Consider the following 25,127-nt stretch of genomic DNA (forward strand, 5'->3'; position numbering starts at 1 on the left):
TGTGGTACGCGGGCCTCTCACTGTTGTGGCCTCTCCCGTTGCGGAGCACAGGCTTTGGACACGCAGGCTCAGCAGCCATGGCTCACGGGCCCAGCCGCTCCGTGGCATGTGGGATTATCCGGACCGCGGCACGAACCCATGTCCCTTGCATTGGCAGGCGAACTCTCAACCACTGCGCCACCAGGGAAGCCCTGTTGGAAGATTTTTAATCACAGTTTCAATTTCATTACTTGTGTTTGGTCTGTTCATATTTTCTGTTTCTCCTGGTTCAGTCTTGGAAGGTTATACCTTTCTAAGAATTTGTGCATTTCTTCCAAGTTGTCCATTTTATTGGCATAGAGTTGCTTATAAGTAGTCTCCTAGGACGCTTTGTATTCTGCGGTGTCTATTGTAGCTTCTCCTTTTTCATTTCTAATTTTATTGATTTGAGTCCTCTCCCTCTTGATGAGTCTGGCTAATGGTTTATCAATTTTGTGTATCTTCTCAAACAACCTGCCTTTAGTTTTATTGATCTTTGCTATTGTTTTCTTTGTTTCTATTTCATTTATTTCTGCTCTGATCTGTATGATTTCTTTCCATCTGCTAACTTTGGGTTTTCTTTGTTCTTCTTTCTCTAGTTCCTTTAGGTGTAAAGTTAGATTGTTTGAGATTTTTCTTGTTTCTTGCGGTAGGCTTGTATTGCTATAAACTTCCCTCTTAGAACTGCTTTTGCTGCATCCCATAGGTTTTGGATCGTCATGTTTTCATTGTCATGTGTCTCTAGGTATCTTTTGGGTTTCCTCTTTGATTTCTTCAGTGATCTCTTTGTTTTAGTAACGTATTGTTTAGCCTCCATGTGTTTGTGTTTTTTACGTTTTTTTCCTGTGATTGATTTCTAGTATCATAACGTTGTGGTCAGAAAAGATGCTTGATATGTTTTCCTTTTTCTTAAATTTACCAAGGCTTGATTTGTGATCCAAGATGTGATCTGTCCTGGAGAATGTTCTGTATGCAGTTGAGAAGAAAATGTAATCTGCTGTGTTTGGATGGAATGTCCTATAAATATCAATTAAATCTATCTGGTCTATTGTATCATTTAAAGCTTGTGTTTCCTTATTAATTTTCTGTCTGGATGATCTGTCCATTGGTGTAAGTGAGGTGTTAACGTCCCCCAGTATTATTGTGTTACTGTCGATTTCATCTTTTATAGCTGTTAGCAGTTGCCTTATGTATTGAGGTGCTCCTGTATTGGGTGCATATGTATTTGTAATTGTTATATCTTCTTCTTGGGTTGATCCATTGATCATTATATAGTGTCCTTCCTTGTCTCCTGTAACATTCTTTATTTTAAAGCCTATTTTATCTGATATGAGTATTGCTACTCCAGCTTTCTTTTGATTTCCATTTACATGGAATATCTTTTTCCATCCCCTCACTTTCAGTCTGTATGTGTCCCTAGATCTGAACTGGGTCTCTTGTAGACAGCATATATATGGGCCTTGTTTTTGTATCCATTCAGCAAGCCTGTGTCTTTTGGTTGGAGCATTTAATCCATTCACTTTTAAGGTAATTATCGATGTGTATGTTCCTAGTACCATTTTCTTAATTGTTTTGGGTTTGTTTTTGTAGGCCCTTTTCTTCTCTTGTGTTTCCCACTTAGAGAAGTTCCTTTAGCAGTTGTTGTAGAGCTGGTTTGGTGGTGCTGAATTTTCTTAGCTTTTGCTTGTCTGTAAAGCTTTTGATTTCTCCATCGAATCTGAATGAGATCCTTGCCGGGGTAGAGTAATCTTGGTTGTAGGTTCCTCCTTTTCATGACTTTAAATATATCCTGCCACTCCCTTTTGGCTTGTAAAGTTTCTGCTGTGAAATCAGTTGTTAACCTTATGGGAGTTCCCTTATATGTTATTTGTCATTTTTTCCCTTGCTGCTTTCAATAATGTTTTTTGTCTTTAATTTTTGTCAATTTGATTACTATGTGCATTGGCGTGTTTCTCCTTGGGTTTATCCTGCCTGGGACTCTCTGCGCTTCCTGGACTTGGGTGGCTATTTCCTTTCCCATGTTAGGGAAGGTTTTTGAATGTAATCTCTTCAAATATTTTCTTGGGTCCTTTCTCTCTCTCCTCCTTCTGGGACCCCCATCGTGTGAGTGTTGTTGCGTTTAATGTTGTGCCAGAGGTCTCTTAGGCTGTCTTCATTTCTTTTCATTCTTTTTTCTTTATTCTGTTCTGCAGCAGTGAATTCCACCCTTCTGTCTTCCAGGTCACTTATCCATTCTTCTGCCTCAGTTATTCTGCTATTGATTCCTTCTAGTGTATTTTTCATTTCAGTTATTGAATTGTTCATCTCTGTTTGTTTGTTTTTTAATTCTTCTTGGTATTTGTTCGTTAATTGTTCTAGGTCTTTGTTAAACATTTCTTGCATCTTCTCGATCTTTGCCTCCATTCTTTTTCTGAGGTCCTGGATCATCTTCACTGTCATTATTCTGAATTCTTATTCTGGAAGGTTGCCTATCTCCACTTCATTTAGTGGTTTTTCTGGGGTTTTATTGTTCCTTCATTTGATACAGCGTCCTCTGCCTTTTCATTTTGTCTATCTTTCTGTGAGTGTAGTTTTCGTTCCACAGGCTGCAGGATTTTAGTTCTTCTTGCTTCTGCTGTCTGGTGGATGAGGCTATCTACAAGCCTTTGCAAGCTTCCTGATGCGAGAGACTGGTGATGGGTAGAGCTGGGTGTTGCTCTGGTGGGCAGAGCTCAGTAAAACTTTAATCTGCTTGTTTGCTAATGGGTTGGGCTGAGTTCCCTCCCTGTTGGTTGTTTGGCCTGAGCTGTCCCAGCACTGGAGCCTGTAGGCCCTTTGGTGGGGCTAATGGCGGACTCCGGGAGGGCTCACACCAAGCAATACTTCCCAGATCTTCTGCTGCCAGTGTCCTTGTCCCCGCGGTGAGCCACAGACACCCCCCGCCTCTGCAGGAGACCGTCCACACTAGCAGGTAGGTCTAGTTCAGTCTCTTATGGGGTCAGTGCTCCTTCCCCTGGGTCCTGATGCACACACTACTTTGTGTGTACCCTCCAAGAGTGGAGCCTCTGTTTCTCCCAGTCCTGTCAAAATTCTGCAGTCAAATCCCGCTAGCCTTCAAAGTCTGATTTTGTGGGAATTCCTCCTCCTGGTGCCGGACCCCCAGGTTAGGAAGCCTGACGTGGGACTCAGAACCTTCACTCCAGTGGGTGGACTTCTGTGGTATAAGTGTTCTCCAGTCTGTGAGTCACCCACCCAGCAGTTATGGGATTTGATTTTATTGTGATTGTGCCCCTCCTAACGTCTCATTACGGCTTCTCCTTTGTCTTTGGATGTGGGTATCTTTTTTGGTGAGCTCCGGTGTCTTCCTGTTGATGATTGTTGAGCAGTTAGTTGTGATTGTGGTGCTCTCGCAAGGGGGTGTATGCGCATGTCTTTTTATTCCACCATCTTGAGCCATTCTCAATGTCAGGTTATATTAATGGTAAGAAAATATCAAAATACACAATTAAACTCTAGAACTAGTACACGGAAGTGAGAAAACTAAGGTTTGTATGGTAATTCTGTACTTTTTTTTATTATCCAGTACTGGAGCACCTTGTCTGTGTTATATAACACTTTCATCTGGTGGTTAGTAAATGTGACTTTCGATTGTAAGCATGTGCCACTTGTAGAAAATGGTGTAAGATCTTAATATTAAAAGTTTTATTATCACATTGATAAATGCTAGAAGCATGATAAATACTTGCGTTCTTTTATCTAGTATATTTCAGGTGTTTGACATTACAAAATATTGGAAGGAAGGAAGAATCCTATATTGATGGAAAGTAGTATCTTAGATGCATGTTGTAATGGAATTACATAATTTATAGTCATTATTAATATATTTTATATACAAGTGTACCAGAATACATGTTTACAAACTTCACATATATCACATGTTGCCAGTAGAATCCCAGAAATTCTGTAATAAATCATACGCATCCTTTGTAGGTTGCCTTTTTTTTTGTTTTAAAATTATCAAAATTATTGGTGGTCATTGATTAATTACTTGATTTTTTTAAGGTTTTTTTCCAAATGTAGAAATTATCTGTGACCCTTTTCTTTCCCTAAATTGAAAAATGAAGAAGATAAAGGTGATTTTTAAGATGGAAACAACATAAGGTGCTTATTTTCAAAGAAGAAATAGAGGTAGAAAAGAATGTCTTCCAATCTTTTCCCTTAAAGAAGGTTTTCTTTCAACTTATAGAATTTATCTCAAGAAAAATAGAAAGCTGTTCCCTTTCTGTTATAAAATCACTGTAATATTACCATATTCCTAAGAAACAAAATTCAAGATTTTAACATTTTGTTTTATATGGCTTGAGAATTTATTTCCCCACTATTAGGAGTAGTATTTCTTACCTTTTAAAACCCATGACCGGGTTTCCCTTGTGGCGCAGTGGTTGCGAGTCTGCCTGCCGATGCAGGGGACCTGGGTTCGTGCCCTGGTCCAGGAAGATCCCACATGCCGCGGAGCAGCTGGGCCCGTGAGCCATGGCCGCTGAGCCTGCGCGTCCGGAGCCTGTGCTCCGCAACAGGAGAGGCCACAACAGTGAGAGGCCCGTGTACTGCAAAATAAATAAATAAATAAAACCCATGACCCCTTTTGATTTATAAAAAAATCTATGTTCTCCTTTAACATTGTTCATATTTTTAAAATAAATTCATTTCTGTGTTTAAAACAAAAATTAAAGGACATGTTATTTGTACCTTTTTCTTTTTTTTTTAACACAATTTTTCTTACTTTCCTCTTGTTTAGGCGTAGATTTATAACCCTTCCTCCATGAGAAAGAATATCCCTTCCTTCTCCTTTGCTGAAATTCTACTAATTAGAGATTGCAGTCATTACAGTTATGGCTTTCAATTGAGTAAAACCTGGGATATTATCACTTTTTGTTTAGATGAGATCTGGTCACACAAAAGTTTAACAAATGAGGTATTAAAGGCATTACATTTCTCTAATGATTTGACCCTAGTTTGCTTTTTCTTTTGGGATGAAATCATATATGTATTAAATACATTATGTACATTGACACTGTTAAAATCCCATAAAGACAAGACATTTCATTTTAAAACTAAAACAGATATAAGCTGGTAAAACAAAAAAACAGTTCATCTTTCACAATTGTGAATCAGTTTCACGTCACATTGGTTGTGCTCTTGGGAGGAGAGCAAAACAAATGCAGGGAAGATAGCTCCTGTGAGCTTTAGTTATTGCCTGCTGTAATTCTGCAGTACTAGTTATCTACGTCATGTAGTATGAAAACTTAGCTTTTGAGGCTCTGTGTATGAGTTACACGTGAGTGCATTGAGCATCAAGTTCTGACCTTTAAATTTTTTTTTCTTTTGACATTCTAGATCGGGGCAAGGAGGAAAGCTGTGTCAGAGTTGGACAATTTTGCGTCTGATTGTGTCCCCTATATGTGTTTTCTCTCCTTTTCCCATTCTAGAGTGTGACTCTAAAATAAAGTGTGTTGTATTACACCAGAATAGAGCAGTATTAGTGGAGTGGTGGTAAATTGGTATAAGTGAAGTTTTTCATTTCCCTTTTTATTCATTACTTCTGCAATAAGATTCTATACTTGCTTTAGCTTTGTCTGTTAAGTTGGTTACAGTGGTTGGTAAAATAAGTGAAAACAGGTGTGACCTTAATTAAAGGCATAAACAATCACATCTGTTTTGGAGAAGTGCTACTTTCATTTTTGTTAAATAGAAATGGAGTTTATAGTTTTTATAATTATTTAGTTTTCTAACATCTTTCTGTCTCACTCGGCAGCAGGGCACAATAAGGTGTTCTTACCAGTAAATGTGGGGCTTAGAGTCCTATTTCTCTTTTTTAGTTTGAAAACCAGGACAGGAAGAGCAGGGTCTGAGAAGGTAAAGATTTTGCTTAAATAATTGACTAGGCAATACATGTAGTGGAGCTATTTCAGGATAAATTGGGTCCTAGCTCTACATGATTATTTTCCTTAATTCTAAAATTCAGTGTTTCAGTTTACTTATTTATTTGCATTATTGAGATAGATCCAGAAGAGTTGAGTTTTCCTTTAAGCTGATTACATATATACAGATAGTTGGTTGCGAAAGTATTTATTTGATATTCCAGTTTGCCCTATTTAAAGTGATTGTGTGTTAACAGTTATGTACATGTTCCCCATTAAAGCAGGTTAGATGTTATCATAACTTCTTGACTGGCTAAGCTAGTTTTTATCATTTTTTAATGTAACCCTAATTCTAAAAAAAGTTGTGTTTTAGTTAATTGCACATGGCTGCTATAAAGTGTTTAATGCGTTGGGCACTATAGTAACCATGTTTTAAGTACAGCAGAAGTGGCTCCACGTGCTGGCTTTTGCAAGGAATTATAAAAGTCATTGTGTAAACGTATCCTGACTTGGTGCAGCATGTCCATTTTGAAAAGCCACGTGCAGATTTGAGATTTTGAGATTGGAGCTCGCGTAGAAAGATTGAGGTAGCAAAATATTTTTAAAATTATTCTCTGATGGCCTCAATGATAATGCTTTAAGAGTACATAAAGTTTTGAATCCCCCCTCTTTTTTAAATAGACTGTGAAGACTGCTGAGAGACACTTGCAGTCCAGTCACATAAGTGTAATAAAGAAATATTGGTCCTCATGGAAGAAGAGCAAGATTTACCAGAGCAACCAGTAAGTATTTCCTTTAACAATTTAAAGTTGATTGTAGAAAAGCTAATCTTAAGAGATGTTAAATATTATTCAGTTGTACTACAGATTCTAAATCAGAAATAAAATTAAGGAAAGGACTTCTTAATACTTTCCTTCTAAGAAACGATGTTCTGTGTTCCTAAATTCATATTTTGCTAACTTAATGCCAAGGACTTGCTTAGAAAATTCAGCATTACAAAATAAATATTGTCTTTAGAAGTGTCATTTAAAAAAAGCAATGGCTACTCTTACAGTTTTTAGAAAATAAAAGAGGACATCTATTTACCAAACAGTATATACCATTTCTGCCAGAAAATCTAGTTTTATCATTACCTAAATTTCCCTGACTTAATTTTTTTTAAAGTAGTAGTAGTAGTTGAAGAAAGTATAATTTGACCACTAGCTAATTCTTAAAAATAGATAAGACCCATGAGAATAGGTTGAATTCTTAATTTCTTTTAAATATTTAACATAAATAAATAAAATCATTTTAAATGTCCCCAAGTGATACAGATTTATTGCCTTGCCATGGCTTTTTTGTTTTTTCCTAAGTGTTTTTTTGACCCTTAGCATTTAAAAAAGGAAGGTAATAGTAATCATTCTATTAAGATACTTTTGTGTTAAAGAATCTTTTCCTTTTGGCTTGACCTTCTTTTTCTGAAATTAGATAAATACTGATTCAATTTGCTGTTCAATTTGCTCTCCTGAATGAGCCTCTTGCATTTTATATTAAGAGAGAATATAGAGTGGTACATGTTTACCTCCCTATGAAAATCCAACCTAAAAAACTTTGAATTTTGAAAGCAGATAATAGGGTATGTTTTTCATGTTCTAGATGTATTCTTTACATCAGTGATACATTTTTAATATTTTACTTTATGTTGAGACATACTGGTGCATACTGGTGATTCTTTTGCTATTAGTCTTTTAGCCCCTCACTTAAGTATAAAACTAGGAAGACATAAGCAGTTGGTAAAAGGACCTTTTGAAACATTTAAAATGTCATCCCATATCCCTGGTGGAACATTAATAATCAGAGAAATGGTAGGGTTAAAAATCATCCTCAGCGGTGTATCTGAGATATACACTATAAGAACAAATAGCTGCATTAGAGACACTAAATGTACCAAAGAAGATTCTGTCATTGAGTTTTTAATATAGTAAGACAAAGGTCTAGTCATAGTTTCAAAAGACTTATGTAAGTGTTGACATACTGTTGAAATGAGTATTGTTGTTAGTCACTCCTTACCTATTTAAGGTAATGAGAATTGTGAAGCTGACCTGCTGGTGAGTCATTTTTTCCTCTCTGCTTCATTTGTTTGCTGTTCTGTTCAGTATCTATAATGTGCAAAATCTGATTGTTACTTCAGAGAGAGTTAAGAAATTAAAGTGCTTTAAAAACAAATTTTCTGGGAATTCCCTGGTAGTCCAGTCACTAGGACTCTGTGCTTCCACTGCCAGGGACCTGGGTTCGATCCCTGGTTGGGAACTGAGATCCCACAAGCCAAGTGATGTGGCCAAAAAATTAAAAAAAGAAATTGTTTTTTAAATACTAAAAAAAAATTTTTTTTTAAACCCACAAATTTTCTGCTGACTATAAATCGTGATGGTCATGAGGCATCTTTTTTTTTTTAATTGATTTGTACCTGGGTCTTAATTTATAAATTTATAAAGGTGATTGAGTGACTACATGAAGAGGTCAGTGCCATTGAAAAAAAGAAGAAAAAAAAAAGTTTGGACTTCCTTGGTGGCACACTGCTTAAGAATCCGCCTGCCACTGCAGGGGACACTGGTTCGAGCCCTGGTCTGGGAAGCTCCCACGTGCCGCAGAGCAACTAAGCCTGTGTGCCACAACTACTGAGTCTGTGTGCTACGACTCCTGAAGCCTGGGAGCCTAGAGCCTGTGCTCTGCTACAAGAGAAGCCACCACAATGAGAAGCCCGCGCACCACAACGAAGAGTAGCCCCTGCTCGCCGCAACTAGAGAAAGCCCATGTGCAACAACGAAGATGTAACGCAGCCAAATAAATAAATAAATTTATTTTTTAAAAAAACTTCATGTTACATTTCTCTTAGAGATGAGAGATGTAGCAGACCACACAGGGTCACAGGGGTAAGCACCAGTGTCATTCAGGAGGCAGAGATGCATAGGGGAATTGTAAGAGAATGCATAGGCTACAGCCTTAATTGAGGTTTCCACAGGCAAGGTGAAGCAACGTAACATAGGGTAATTGTTTATTTAGGATTGGCTAGTTTGAATAATTCCAGAGGGTTTTGGGGTATAGAAGCTATCACTAGGTATCTGGCACTGGGTTGATTTCACAGCAGGGGAATATAGTTCAGAGTATGGTTCAGAATACAGGCTCTAGATTGCAGGGGAGACGTAAGCAACTTTGGCTCTTAGTTTGGCACTGTGATTAGTGGGTGCCGAACAGACAAATATAGAGTCTAAGAAAATATAGAGCATTTATTAACTGTTAAAAATAATTAGAATAAGAAGAGTAAATGTCAGATGTTGAGGAGTAAAGCTAATTTTCACAGGCTGTAGTAGAAATCTAAAACTTGAGTGGAAAGAATGGTCCTGTCCCAAGTTGATGATGATAAAGCCATGATTTAAAAAAAAATTATTTTATTGAGGTATAGTTTATGAGGTATATACAACGTTATGTTAGTTTCTGGTATACAGCAAAGTGATTCAGTTATACGTATATATAATAATTTGCATCTTCTGATCCCAGACTCCCAATCCATCCCTCCCCAACCCCCTCCCCCTTGGCAGCCACAAGTCTGTTCTCTATGTCTGAGTCTGTTTCTGTTTCATAGATAAGTTCAGTTGCATTGTGTTTTAGATTCCATATATAAGTGATATCATATGGCATTTGTCTCTCTTTTCCAACGTACTTCACTTAGTGTGGTATCTTTAGGTCCATCCATGTTGCTGCAAATGGCATTATTTCATTCTTTTTTATGGCTGAGTAGTATTCCATTATAGGTACACACACACACACCCCATATCTTCTTTATCCATTCATCTGTCAATGGACATTTAGGTTGTTTCCATATCTTGAATAAAGCCAAGATTTTTAACCCTGCTGTTTACTTGTGTATAAAGAGAGATGTTGCTGATGAGCATTACTATTGGAGTTATTTTAATCACATTGTCTCTTCCTTATTGAGTTATCCCTTTCTTGTTTCTGTACTACTTGCTAGCTCTATCTCAAGATTGTTCCAGTCATTGTTCACAATACAACATAAATCCTAGCCTCAGGTTCTCTTTCACTTTCCCCTATTGCCAGTCAGTCCTCAATCCTCTGCAGTCAGAAATGGTTCTCTCTATGGTCATCGCTTACCTTGAAATCACTCCATCTTTTTACCCTAGTCTTCATCTTTCTCAGCTACTCTGAAGCAGCTCATATTATTGTCCAAACTAGAACTCTTTTGTAGAGTGAAAGGAGGCACTAACCAAACTCGGTTTTAGGATAGGAGGTATAAATTAACACCGTTCCTGGCAAACTGGAAGCCCTTAAAAAACTCCTTTATAGCTATCAGGGTGCTCTTTGAGCTCAAGTTTTAAAAGGACATATATACATAGGAAAAATTTTTAGAAGAATATACACAAAACTTAATACTGAAATCATGGAGGTTTGGGGGCAGAATAAGGTCTTTTATATTTTATTTTATACATATCTGTATGGTTTGGGTTTCTAAAAATATGAGCATATGTGCCTTTTGTATTTAAATATTAAAAATAAATTAGTAATACTGTAGACAAAAGAGGTGGTACATGATTACAACCACAGTGTACTCTAGGCTAAAACATGGAAAAGGAGTGAAGCTTGGGAAATATTCTTGAGAGCAATGAAAAGGACCCTAAAATTTGTGTTTTTGTCTTGGAGAATAAAAGGATGGAATAAGTGGCTAAGAGAGAACGACTATACTCAACCCCTAATTTCTTTTTGTCTTATCGATAAAGGAGAGTAATCTTTGGCTTCCCTGGTGGCACAGTGGTTGAGAGTCCGCCTGCCGATGCAGGGGACGGGTTCGTGCCCCGGTCTGGGAAGATCCCACATGCTGCGGAGCGGCTGGGCCCATGAGCCATGGCCGCTGAGCCTGCGCGTCCGGAGCCTGTGCTCCGCAACAGGAGAGGCCACAACAATGAGAGGCTCGCGTACCGCAAAAAAAAAAAAAAAAAAGAGGGTAATTTTCAAACTATAAAGGATACCATATCAATTAAAAATGTTTTATTTCCACATTTATAAGCAGGTACCTAAGTTATTTCAAATGAGTTCTAATTCTCTAGACTCCCCCCAGTAAAAAGACTGGGTTTGGTGCTCCTTCTTTGTGTTCCATAGAACCTTGAACTTCTATCAGAATCATTATTTCACTGTTTTATTTATTACTTTTTAAAAATTTTATTTATTTTTGGCTGCGTTGGGTCTTCGTTGCTGCGTGTGGGCTTTCTCTAGTTGTGGCGAGCAGGGGCTACTCTTCCTTGCATGCGGTGGCTGCTCTTGTTGTGGAGCACAGGCTCTAGGTGCACGGGCTTCAGTAGTTATGGCATGCGGGCTCAGCAGTTGTGGCTCACGGGCTTAGTTGCTCCGCGGCATGTGGGATCTTCCTGGACCAGGGCTCGAACCTGTGTCCCCTGCATTGGTAGGCGGATTCTTAACCCCTGTGCCACAGGGAAGTCCCTGTTTCATTGTTTTAGAAATTATCTATTTCTTTTCAACCAGACTATTACTTCCTTGAGGTCAAGGACTGTATTTTGTTTATCATTATATTCCCTTTCAGGGGGGCTTGGTAGAGAACAGTCAGTTGAATGAATGATAGCGTGAATATGAACTAGAATTCTCACTGTAGGCATTTAACATTGGAGAATGAATCTGCAGTGTATTTTTCTCTCACATTAGTCTCATGTGGATTGACAGCTTTCCTGGGCCAGTCTTCCATGAAGGCTTCTTTCATCTTGTGATGCTATTATCTTCAACTGTGGCCTCCATGGTTGCCAAAGAAACGGAAGAGAGGATTGGAGAATCACATGAGATGTTTTTAAGGGGTAGTTGTAGAAGTGGCTTATGTGGATGGCTCCAACCTGACAGCAAGGGGGTCTGGAAAATGTCATCAATCTGTGTCTTAGTCTATTCTGGCTACTGTAACAAAATGCTATAGAATTGGTGGTTCATAAACAATAGAAATTGATTTCTCACAGTTCTGGGGGCTGGGAAGTCCAAAATCAAGGCGCCAGCAGATTTGGTGTATGGTAAGGGCCTGCTACCTGGTTCATAGACTGCCATCTTTTTGCTGTGACCTCACATGGTGGAAAGGGAAAAGGAGGTCTCTTTCTTTTTTTAATTTATTTTTTAATTTTTTTGCTGCACGACTTGCAGGATCTTAGTTCCCCTGACCAGGGATTGAACCTGGGCCCCCGGCAGTGAACCTCCTAACCACTGGACTGCCAGGGAATTCCCAGGAGGCCTCTAATCCCATTCATGAGGGCTCCACCCTCATGACCTAATCACCCCAAAAGCCCCACCTCCAAATTTCATCATATTGGGGATAAAATTTCAAAATATGAATTTTGGAGGAAGACACAGACGTTCAGTCTATAGCATCCTGTGTGCCCAGGAACAGGAAAAAGACCACTGAATATTTATAAGTGAATCTACAATAATCTTCTCTTTGGTTCACCTGTTTCATTTTTCACATCTAAAGAACAATATGTAACTCCTTACCCCACACATTCCTCTTAAGAGCAACAGCCCCAGCTTCCATCAGTTGCTACATCCACATCAAATCCAGGATCTGATGCCCACTAGTTTCTACTAGGTCCAGATGTGACTTCTTTTGGACGGGTACCTGTGAACTTAAAAGACATGTTTTTTGCCTCCCATCGCAAGTCACACCCCACATGCAATGGTGGAGCAGGCAGTTGTCTCTGCCACGGGTATTTACCTTTCTAGTTTCTAGTGAAATGCTTACTCTCACTCTCTACATACTCATTTCCTTAAGTCAAGTTCTGGAAGTAAAATTAATAATTAGATGACTGTGGGCTTCCCTGGTGGCGCAGTGGTTGAGAGTCCCCCTGCCGATGCAGGGGACACGGGTTCGTGCCCCAGTCCGGGAGGATCCCACATGCCGCAGAGCGGCTGGACCCGTGAGCCATGGCTGCTGAGCCTGCGCATCCGGATCCTGTGTTCCGCAACGGGAGAGGCCACAACAGTGAGAGGCCTGTGTACCGCCAAAAAAAAAAAAAAATGTTGGTAAGCACAATCAAAGAAAATAGCATTAAATGTTTTTTGTGTATAATTTCATCCAGGTTATGATCAAGCCCTTTCCCCTTCTAGAATATAGAGTATGACTTTCTAGTAAAGAGAATGATATGCTTTGTTTGACAGTGGTGGATAAATTCTGACAAAAACATCTTCCTTTTTATAGGCTTCATGCAGACTTCTGTTGGATTTATTATTCCCAAGATTATAGTTTACCAAGCCCTAGTATGATTTAGCCTCTTGTTAAAACTTAGGAGGCACTATAGTTATATACTTGAAAGTCATCTCAGAATAGTTCTGGAATGACATTTGAGATGCATAATATAATTTTCTTATCTAGAAAGTGGTATTTCTTAATCTTGTCTTTGAAATTTTGGAAATTCAGCTTTGTTTTTGCTGCTTTTGGTGGTAACATTAAAATTTAACAATGTCTTTGTCTTTCATAAACACCTCTCTCTCATTCACTCTCTCCCTTACCACCCGCCCCACTACCACCACCAATTTCATCTTCACAGCAGGCCTGTGAAATAGTCATAGTTTTCTTTTACAGTTGAGAAAACAGATGTAGAGAAGTAGACATACAGTGAATTAACTCTCAGAACTGAGCCTTGAACCTGGATATTCTGAATTTGTGTATTGGGTTATATGTATTCCTTTGCTCTGTTATATTTAAAGCATGATTTTTTTTTTTTTTTTTTTTTAAGCAGAGACACAAGTAGAACTCTGATTCATGAATTTGCCAGTGGTTCTTCCTTTTTGTGTAACCTTTAGTCATAACATGCCCGTAAGATTGTCATTTTTTTAAATGACAACTTTATTGAGATACAATTCACATCCATTTTAAAGTATACAATTTGATGGTTTTTAGTATATTCACAGAGTTTTGCAACTATCACCAGAGTCAATTATAGAACATTTTCATCACTCCAAAAAGAAATTCTGTACCCATTAGCAGTCACCCTCAATTCCCTCCCTCCCGCAGTCCTAGGCAACTACTAATCTACTTTCCTATTGACCTATATGTGGATATTGCATATAAATGGATTCATAAAATATGTGGTCCTTTGTGACTGGCTTCTTTCACTTAGCATAATCTTTTCAAGATTCATCTGTGTTAGCATGTATAAGTACTTCATTCCCTTTTACTGCTGAATGTTTCATTGTATGGATTTATTTTATCATTCATCATTTTATTTATCATTATTGTATTTATCCGTTCATCTGTTCATGGACACTGGGGTTGTTTCTACTTTTTGGCTATTTTGAATAATGCTGTTAGGAACATTCATGTCCAAGTTTTTGTGTGGACATAAGTTTTCATTTCTCTTGGTTATATAGTCAGGAGTGGAATTTCTGGATTATATGTAATAGTAACTCTATGTTTAACCTTTGGAGGAACTGCTAGACTGTTTTCCAAACTAACTGCACTATTTTACATTCTGTCAGTTTCTGGATTGTATTGTTTGAACCCATCCTTTTGTAATCCAGTGAAATCTGTCTGTATCCTTTTAGTTTACCTGCCTCTAGTGCCAAGGTTTCCTATCCCTGACTTACAGGAGGACATAATTGCCCAAATCAAGGCTAACAATGGGCCGTGAAAGGTACAAAATTAGTTGATAACATATTTTCCTCCCCCAGATGTTTTTGTTTGGTAGATATGTCTTTAAGTACATTTTCTCCATTTCTATTTATGAGTACATACTCTTTGTACCGAGTTGGCACTGTAGTAAATAGAAAGTAAAAAAGCGTAGTTCTTACTTGAAAGGCCATTATGGTATATTTTAAAATTTTGCTCCAGGGCTTTTTTTTTCAGTTCTCTAGCTAAGTTTGTTACTCTGTGGTGCTAATAAAATGAAGACTGATAAATTAGATTCCTCAGTGCTCTAGTTTTCTTTATATGGATTACTGTTAGGAGACCATAGACTGTTTTAAAATTATTTCTTTGATCGCAAAGAGGGTCTTTGGGTGAGCTAAGCATAGATTCATCACCACTATTGGAAAATTACAGTATTATCTGACCTTATGTAAATACTGTCATCTTCAGGTGGGAGGGACAGCACATTTATATTATAGCAAGAGCCTGTATTTTGTCATTTGTGAAATGACATAAATAGATAAACTAGGAAGTTTAAGTAGATAAACTAGAAAGTTGAATTTTTCTTATCTTTAGCCTTGCAGTTTCCAGTCAAAACGTGTTTTCCAGCGTTACTCCATCAGCGCATTTTTCTCCTATGCCTTTCAGTGAGTTTATGTCATACATTTGTAATACAATTAAATTCTCTTGTCACAGTATGTATACCATCCTGGAATTCCTTGACCTCCTGGCTGGTTTTGGTATCTTTTATCATACAGAAGTTTTGAATTTTTGTAAAATCAGTCTGTTTTCTCCTTTATGGCTTTTGAATTTAATATCATGCTTAGTAAGGGTTTATCTACCTCAAACTTCTTTGTTTTTTTCTTTTTTCTTCATATGCTTCTATAATTTTGTTTCTAAATTTAGAGGTTTTTTAAAAAATTTATTTTTAGCTGTGTTGGGTCTTCATTGGTGTGCTCAGGCTTTTTCTAGTTGCAGAGAGTGGGGGCTACTCTTCTTTGTGACGCGCAGGCTTCTTGTTGCGGCAGCTTCTCTTGTGGAGCACGGGCTCTAGGCACGTGGGCTTCAGTAGTTGTGGCGCACAGATCTCAGTAGTTGTGGCTCGTGGGCTCAGTAGTTGTGGCTCTCAGGCTTAGTTGCTCTGCAGCATATGGGATCTTCCCAGACCAGAGCTCGCACCCATGTCCCCTGCATTGGCAGGCGGATTCTTAACCACTGCGCCACCAGGGAAGTCCTGGCAGGTGGATTCTTAACCGCTGCACCACCAGGGAAGTCCCTAGAGGGTTCTTTTTTAATGCCCCTTTTTTCTTTACCTTTATTGGTACCTTTGAAAATTTAGGCAGCATTATATAATGAGTTGATATGCCATAAGCAAATAACCAAGAGTATTTGGTTTTATTTATTTTGTCATGTTTTCTCATGAGGAGTGGCTGTCCATGAGAAATTGTATGGGCCTTGTATTTAACTTGTATTTATTATTTACCTTGTCTGAATTGTTAAATTTAATCATATTAAATAGCTATATTCCCACCAGATATGTTTATTTAAAATTGTTTAGCAAAGTTGCTGCCTCTGTGAGTTCTTACTCTTTGTAGTGGTTGGCAGTACTCTTTGTCAGCTTGAAATACTTTAAGTGTTCATAATTTGTATGGCTAAGCACACTAAGCATACTTCTGCTATAACTAGTAATTCTAATCAGAAAACTCTAAAATCAGATTCTTTGTCATATAAAAAAACCGGGGAAACTTAGTAGTATTAACCATTGATCTTTCATTTATGGATTCTTAAACTGTTTCAATGAAAATGCTTTTACCTTAGAAGGAATTAGAGAAGGTGAAAATATGGGGAAAAAACAGTATAATGTGAAGAATATTTTTTAGATTACTGGTAACCTGATTAGAATTTATTTTTATATTTGGCATGTAAGTAATTTGAATATAAAGATATTTCTGTTAAATAAATGATTAGATGATAGTGAGATTGCCATACTTACTGTTTGAGAATAAAACTGTGTGTCTGGTAAAATTTTAAACTAACCAGTTTGTATCCAAGTTTGGATACCTTATCCTGGTAAACATTCTGTGTTGAGTAAAAATCCTGGTAAACCTTTTATTTACCTTGAATCTGAAAAATACTTTTTTCATTTAAAAAAAGAGAGAGGCTCATGTGAAAAACAAGTACATCTCTAACTCTAAAATATAATAGGGATTAATAAAATAAATCTAAGGGAACCAAAAGGAAAGTTACCCTGTAATTTATTAGTTAATATTAGGCTGCCACTTGAGTAGCTAGATGATTTTAAAAACAGATCAAGACATTGATGCTTTTGTATAATTGTTTTACAGGTGAAAAAAGCCAAGATGCAGGAATCAGGAGAGCAAACTTTAAGGTATACAGAGTTGAATTTCTTTTTAGTGACCTACTTATAATTGTTTTTACATGCTGATTAGTATATGGGCATGATTTGTGTTGACTACCCTCTTTTTGGTTTTTAGCATCAGTCTTTACGTTTTGAAATTATTTGGTTTAAGGTGAAGATTTTCCTCTAAAAGTTTGTCCTTGAAACACATAGGTGCTGATTTTTTTCATTTATTCATTATTTATTCAACAATATATACCAATCGCATGGTATCTCTCAGGTCCTGTGATATGTGGAAGAGACACAATGGTGAATATTCTTCAGTCAGATGTACTGTATACTTAATAGGGAAGACAGAAATAAGGAAAATCCAAGGGGTTAATCATTAATTACCAAATGGATATGGGACACCTTAGTCATTAGCTTGGCTCTCCTTGTAGAAAAAAGGCAGCTTCTTTGCATGTCATGCTCTGGCTTCCACAACACCATGATTTTCAGTTGTCCACAGTTCTTACCTTCTGTTGTTTGTCTACCAACCACATGAACCGGTAACTGCATCACCTCTAACATCTTAATTTTAAGAATCCTACTCTTATACCACCACACACACTATCATTCCAGCTTATTTATTCTATTGTCACACTAGCCCTGTGTCTTACACACTTCCAATTAAATGATCTGTCATATTTTCACTATCAAGCATTGACCCTTTCCCCAAAAAAGACTTCAGTAACTCCATTTTCCCCTTTTCCCAGCTCCTGGCAACCATCATTCTGCTTTTTGTCTCTGTGGTTTTGAGTACTCTAAGTACCTCTTATTAGTGCAGTCATAAGTTGTCTTTCTGTGACTTGCTTATTTCATTTAGCGTGTCTTCATGGTTTATCCATGTTGTAGCATGTGTGAGAATTTCCTTCCTTTTTAAGGCTGAATAATACTTCACTGTATGTCTGTTCCACACTTTGTTTATCCATTCTTTAGTTGGTTGTGTTCATTATTGACAAGAGTTCTATTGAATGAGAATGAAATATTTGTGGCGCTTACTTTTGGAGTTTGGGTGTTTTTGCTCTTTTTTGGAGGAGGGAAATTTTATTTTGGAGCATTTATTTTAATATACACACATTGTTAAGTAAAATTTATGTTTATATAACTGAAAATAATTATATTTTGAGACAGTAATAATTTTTCTAGATACAATAACTTTAAATATTTAACAAAGTGCTGGAGTTATTTCACTGTCTTGGTGCTGTTTCTGTTTAATCTCTAGATACTCAGTTGAATAGGTAGGGGATTTTGCTATAAGATTACAGGACCATAGGATTTTAGGCACTGGTCCATTGTATGCCAGACCATACAAATATACCTTCTAAGATACAGGATCTAGAAATAGTCTTTCAACAGTGGATATAACAGTGAACCCCAGACTTATTCAGGTACACATAGAAGACCAGTCATTGTAGTCAGAAATGTGAAGTTCTTATCTGGGTTTATACCTTTCTCCTTGGAATCCTATTTAATTAGGCATAAGATGGGGTTCAGAAGTCTGTATTTTTACCACTCAGGTAATTATAAGAAATAAGCCATTTTGGGAAACAATGATATAACTATTCAGTATGATTTCTTACCCTTACCCTCAATTCCCATAGTAATATCTTGGTTGGTATATTAAGCGCTATTCCAGAAATACGGACAGTTGAGTAAATATATTAAAATAAACTTCATCTGGGGATTTACCTTTAAAAATTAATTACATCTTAGGGAAAATTGTTTGAACATTGAGAATATACCCGGAAAAAAAAACTTTATTATGCTTGAATATTAGAGGTCCATTCAGAAAAGATAATGAGAGCTTTAAGAATTTTGGTGCTATGTATTTTTTTTATAAATAACATTTCTTTAAAAAATTTTTTTCTTTTTAAAACTACTCTTTCCAGATATGTGTAGTGTCTGGGACAGTGTTCTCCACGTCTCCCTAGAGTGTAGAACAGCAAAGCAGATTTCTTGCTAGGGAACGTGAATGTGGGAAGAATACCTGGGCTGGGGAGAAGTTGTATTGTAATAATACTAGCTACAGTTATATTGTACTTTGTTCTAGTCTCTGTTCTAAGTACTTTTCATGTATTAACTCATTAATTTCTATAACAGCCCTAAAAGGTAGCTTCTATAATTATCCCTCATTGACAGTTGAAAAACTGGAGCACAAACAAGTTCAGTGACTTGCTTAAAGTCATAAAGCTAGTTTTGGCAAAGTGGAATATGAACTCAAGCAATCTGGTTCTAGAATCCACACTCTTAAGCACTGTGCTATACTGGTAGTTGAGGGAATATGTGGAGAGTGGAAAGTAAGGTAGAAGGAAGAGAGAGGACATTGTGAGGGATGAAAGTATAATCTCCAATTCAGAATTTCAGTGAGGATCTTCCCAACATTAAAGTGTCTAACATAATGACTTGTCCTCCCAGTTTACATGACTTATCTTTTACAATTTCTCTTAATTTGTCTTATAAGTTTTTTTAAAAAGATGTTGCTAAGTTTTGGGAATGATAAAAATAAAAATTTGTTTATTTTTAATTGGGGGAAAGGAAATACAGTGGAATGCACCATTTTAAGGTTCAGAACCCCTTCTTGGAAGCAAGCGTGTATGATTTGAAAAAACTTGTCAAGTGATTATGAGGGCCGTTGTCTGAAATCAAGCATCTTCCTACTTCCCTTTGGTACTTTGGAAATAAAGTGACAGCAGTTTTTGGTGTTGTGGAATTTTTCTTTTACCATGTAGTCTTCAGAGAAAATCCGACTTGCCTGTGGCTTAGGTGGAATTTCCGAGTGATACAAAGATTGAAGTGATGACGAAGAACAGTAGAATGCTGAAGGTACTAGCCCTGGCCCTAGCTCTTTAGGTAGCCACTAAAAACCAAGAATAAGTATTTCATAAAGTAGACTTACCTTGCCTCTTAACTTACCTAGGAAGAAAGGGTTTGATTTAATCACTTTTAGCAATGCAGCAGGTCAGTCAGAGGCTAATGTATCATTTTGGTTTTCCCAGTCAAGTAAGCAACTCTGAAGTCAATGATCAGAAACCTGAAACTTCAAGCCTTGCTTCAAACCTTACCATGTCGGAGGAAAGTAAGTACCATATTCTGTGCACCATGGAAGAGGTGTTCCTGTGACCAGGTGATGCTATTCTTTTATAATTGGTTTTCACTGATTGCCTTGTTTGTCTCAGAATATCCAGAATCCTTTCATTGCCTTGTTTGTGTGTTCATCCTTGTGCTCTCCTATAAGCCTTATTGACATACCAGCTAAGGAACAAAATCACATGGAATTCACTCCCCAGGGATTGGTGATTGTGTTTTTGTTTTGAGGTTGGATGTTCTAAAGGTAATAAATAGTGCCTTACTCAAAATCAGAAAAGTTTGTGGGCCAACCTCTGACTGTTCCTCCAGAGGGCTTGATATTTTTCTACCTTCCTAATAACCAAATAATTCTACCTATCCATCTAGGCCAAAAAAAAGAAAAGTAATCCCCTGAGAGCCCAGGATTGATACTGGGCCCTGAGGGAGATCCATCTCAGGTATCCACTTACCAACCCGTATTCTGTTGTAGAACAGTTATATTCATGCATTAGACAAAAATTTGTAGAATGTTCTTTTCTTTTTTCCTGTGGAGGCATGAGCTTTCTCTGACATATCATGGTGGTATGCTCCATAGGGCAAATAGTCCTCCTTGAAATTAAAGTAAGTAAGATCTTATGGAAAAAACCTGAACGAACTTTTTGGCCAACCCAATAGCTGTGCCCTTCCATATTTTCCCACACACTTTGAAAGGATAAATTTGTGTAAGATCCTTTTTGAAAAGACATTTATTTGGGGGATATATCTTAAGATGATTATGCTTAACCTTCTATAATTCCCATGTGTTAAAAAATGGTGTGCCTATTTAAAAAAAAAATGGTATGTCTTGAGTTGTATATATTATTTCCTCAAAGATGCTGTTCCAGTGGTTCTCAAACTTTCAGCATACCTAAGAGTCATCTGGAGAGCTTGTTTGTAATGTAGAATTCTAGCCTCATCTTCAGTGATTATCATTCAGTAGACCTGATGTGGATGGGAATCTGCATTTTCAAGAAGATAGCTAATTCTGATACATATGGGAGACTGCTCTAATCAATGAAAAGTGTCTACTCTAATTTTTTTAATATCTCACTCATCCCCAAGAAAAAGGCCTGTTCCTTATATACTTCAGGGCCCAGAGGTAAGTTGTCTTCTTGCTTCTTGAAAAACATTTCTCTTTTTTTCTCAAAAACTCTAGTTCCTTTGAAGTCTATATTTATGCCCCTCCCCCACATTTCTTTTTACCTCAGACTGAACTCTTAGTCATTTTGCTCTTTAAAGACTAGATCTTCTTTTTCTTCTCCATCCAGACTCTTATTATTCTTGGTAATTTCAACATCCATGTAGATGACCTATCCAATACCCATAATGTCCTTCTTGTTTTCCTGTCCCTTTTTACTCAGCATAGATTCTATGGTTCTTTATTATAATTACTCCCTTACAAATATCTTCAATAATTTGGCCTCTTGTACTCTTCTTGCTAAACCCCAGTCATAATTTAATCCAACTCTCCACCGTCTCTGTAAGTGCATTCAAATAGCTGAACATTATTGGATGAATTATACACCTAGCTGACTATTTACTCACAGGGCCTCAAGTGGGCACCCTACTACATTTCACTCATGAGTTTTACCTTTTAATATTTCACACCACTTCTTTCCTCTCGAAGCACCCATACTCATTCACCTTTCTTCATGCTTACCTGATGACTCCTTCTCAAATAGAAGCTCTCTGTGACAGGAAGCTCCCTTATTATCCTACCACCACTGGATCTTCAAAGCTACTTGTGTTTGTACCCATGTTATCTTCCTTCATTCTTGTCAGAATTGGAATAGTATTCTTGCTCCTGTCAAAGGTAAAACCTTTTATTTGTGCTTCATACCCTGTCTGTTCTCACCTCCCCCAAGGACTTTGGTACTTTGGTTATCCTAATACCATTCCTGCATTGTCATGTTCTTCTCTTCTTAATCCATCCTGTCAGTAAAGAGACATGATTCAGTATCTACCATCTTAAAACACAAAACCGTCCTTTGGGTCCACATCCCCCGCTAGATATAGACCTTCTCTTTGTTCCGTGACCCATTGGAACCTCTGGAAAGAGTTGCCCTCACTTGCTTTCTCACCTCCCATTCGCCCTTCACCCCTCTCAAATTTAGCTTCTGTCACCACTCTTCCAATGAAATTGCTTTTGTCAAGGTCATTAGTTACTTTCAGTAACTGAAAGTGCTAGTTCTAGTGGACATTTCTCTCCTTGTATCCTGCCTCCCACTATTTTTTCTCCCACCTTTCTCCTTTGCTGGCCTTTCTTCTACTATCTGAACTCTGAATGTTGGTGGGCCTCAGGGTTTGGTTCTAGTCTACCATCTTTGCTCTTTCTGCATCCTCTCATCCATTACTACATTACTTTAAATGTTTTATACATTGTTAATGAATTCCAAATTTGTATTTCTAGTCTGACTTCTCCCCTAATTTCATTTGTGAATCCAGCTGCCTACTTGACATCTCCACTTAGATATTTAAAAGGAAAGTCATACTTAAAATGTGTGAAAGCTTTTTATTCCCTTAGCCCTCACCAAATCTGTTCTTTTCCCGAACTTCCCCATATTTGGAAGTGGTTTCACTATCCTTCTAATTACTCAAGCTGAAAACCTAGAAATTATCCTGTATTCCCGTTTTCCTCATTCCTTACATACAAATTCATCAGGATGTCATGTTAGTTTTACCTTCAGGATATATTTCAAGGTTTTGCTTCATCTCCACTGCTTTTTTTTTTTTAACCAGTACAAAGTTAAACACATCCAGATTTATTTACACAAAGCTAAAGAAATTTGGGTTCTATTTCCATTTTGTGTAATTTTATTCTGGGGTCTGGCTTTGTTGTGTAGCTGACATAGGTCATTGAAACTTGATTATCCCACCTCACATGCAATTTTTTGTCACAAGGGAACAGAAGACTTGGGTATTTAGCGCACATACAATAATGATCTTAATACTTTTGCAATTTAGTAGGAAGGCAGCTGTCCCACAGCTTGGCAAGGGGACAGAGAAGTTACAGATTTTAAGCAGATTATGCCTTGACTCTTTTTTTTAAAACTTGTTTATTTTCTTTATTTATTTTGGCTGCAGTAGGTCTTAGTTACGGTACATGGGATCTTCCTTGAGGCATGCAGGATCTTTCATTGCGGCACATGGGCTGTTCGTTGCGGTGCGTGGGCTTCTCTCTAGTTGTGGCGCGTGGGCTCTGTAGTTTGCGGCACGCGGGCTCTCTTGTTGAGGCGCACAAGCTCAGTCGTTGTGGCGCGCGGACTTAGTTGCCCCTGGCACGTGGGATCTTAGTTCCCCGACTAGTGATAGAACCCTCGTCCCCTGCATTGGAAGGCGGATTCTTCACCACTGGACCACCAGGGAAGTCCCTTGCCCTGACTCTTGATAAGCCTTTCATAGTTCCCAAGTACTGCAAAGATCAAGGCTCATTCATTCTCTAGAGAAGTAAAAATTGGCCTAGATCTCCCAGGATGTTTTGTGGACCTCTTCTAGAATTAAATTAAATCAGAGGAGGAGAAGGATTTGGGTTTTTTAATGTACTTGTCAGCAGAGAAGGAACCATTATGTAGAATTTCAAATGAATTTCCACTCTATGCGATGAATGCTAAGAACTTTAGATCTAATTGAGATCCCCTTCATTTTTGTCAAAGTGCTTATGGATTAACATAATCTGCAAATTGCCATTAAGTATTTTCAAAGACTTTGAACAATGGCAGTGGACAAGATTCATGATAAACTCACAGGTGATGATTTATCGTACTGTTGGGCATGAATTGTCCCTGCATCTGATCTTGATCAGGGTTCCCTTTTTGGGTCAGACACTCAGGGAACCCAGCTGGGCATAAAGTTAGTTGGTTCACCCTTAGTCCCTAATCACAATAGAGCAACCTCCTTTATAGTTGTTGAAGGAAGTTCTTGAACAGTTGAGGAGTCTGGTACAAGCTCTGTGTGATGTTACTCTGTCTACAATAAGGACTGAAATAGTGCTAATGAATAGGATTCTGCTATCTGTCAAACTTGAGTTGAATATTGACAGTATTTATCCCAGATGAAATCATTAGGGTCAAGCCTCATGACGGTATCTATTCTGGATGAAGTCATGGAAGTGAAGAGGACACTAGCTGTTAAAGTCTCTTTACTTGATGGTTTATCAGAGTATTACATCAGTTCCTCAGGTGTGTGTCTGCTTTGCTAAACGTAAAGCCTTTACTACAAAGCTGAAAAAATAGTAATACAGAAGCGTACTTACGTCTTTCTGCTGTTGATTATATACAGCAGTAGCTACAGTTTTCTAATAAAATTGAGCTCTTGCTCCAAATCTGTCTTCCTGCAAGCCATTCTTATGACCTTTTATTCAGAATAGGGTAAGCACCCAGAGAATGAATAAGCTGAAGAAGTATAATGTGGTTTCCTAGACATAGATCTTGCATTTTAAGTTTGCCTATGAGCACAGCTGAGAGCTTAGGAAGTTGCTTCATCTATGGTTGTAGATCAGTGATGGGTGAAGGTAGAGGTCAGTTGGTACTGACTTTCGAGTGCTTTACCATACCCTTTGCATTCTAGCTTCTTTTACTGTCTCTAAAAGTCTCTAAACCCATTATTAGAAGAGTGAGGTATTTCCTACTGCATAGTCTTTCTAAATTTCTGATGCCCAAGTTGTATTCTGTTATTTAGTTTGAAAGACTATACAGTGAGACGTGAAATTTCCCCATTTCATTTTTGAAATGTTCTAACTTTTTCCTGGTGATATCTTTCTTTCAGTTATGACATGCACCGATTACATCCCTCGCTCATCCAATGATTATACCTCACAAATGTATTCTGCAAAGTAAGTTGAATGATTATTTCAAAAATCTGTATGCTTTTTCTCTAGATTCATTGCAAAATTTAACTTGATATTTAAGTTATTAAGTTGACATTTAACTTATTTTCACCTTTCTTGTTCTTCCCTACTCCAGTTTTTTCATTCCCTCTAAATATAGTCTATATAACATCCTTTTAAAAAGTTGATGGTTGTCTGGAATAGATCACTGTTACC

At 37.6% G+C, this 25,127-nt stretch overlaps 1 protein-coding gene across 14 annotated transcripts in view; it reads left to right on the plus strand.

Moving 5' to 3' along the window:
• Positions 1-25,127, plus strand: part of EYA3 (EYA transcriptional coactivator and phosphatase 3) — a 147,253-nt gene that overhangs the window by 72,537 nt on the left and 49,589 nt on the right. For 6 of the 14 annotated variants that reach the window (XM_029229429.1, XM_029229430.1, XM_029229431.1 and 3 more), the window contains 4 exons: positions 6,600-6,700; positions 16,926-16,969; positions 19,978-20,057; positions 24,851-24,917. In XM_029229429.1, the coding sequence (XP_029085262.1) occupies positions 6,668-6,700; positions 16,926-16,969; positions 19,978-20,057; positions 24,851-24,917 (224 nt within the window). In that variant the 5' untranslated portion in view covers positions 6,600-6,667. Of the gene's footprint in view, positions 1-2,932; positions 2,969-5,898; positions 5,914-6,035; positions 6,701-16,925; positions 16,970-19,977; positions 23,250-24,850; positions 24,918-25,127 lie in introns of those variants that run through there. The other 8 variants (XM_029229426.1, XM_029229438.1, XM_029229436.1 and 5 more) reach the window with 6 other exon arrangements.

This window comes from Monodon monoceros, unplaced genomic scaffold, assembly GCF_005190385.1.
Source record: "Monodon monoceros isolate NGI ecotype Baffin Bay Population unplaced genomic scaffold, NGI_Narwhal_1 Super_Scaffold_18, whole genome shotgun sequence".
In the NCBI taxonomy this organism is placed as follows: Eukaryota; Metazoa; Chordata; class Mammalia; order Artiodactyla; family Monodontidae; genus Monodon; species Monodon monoceros.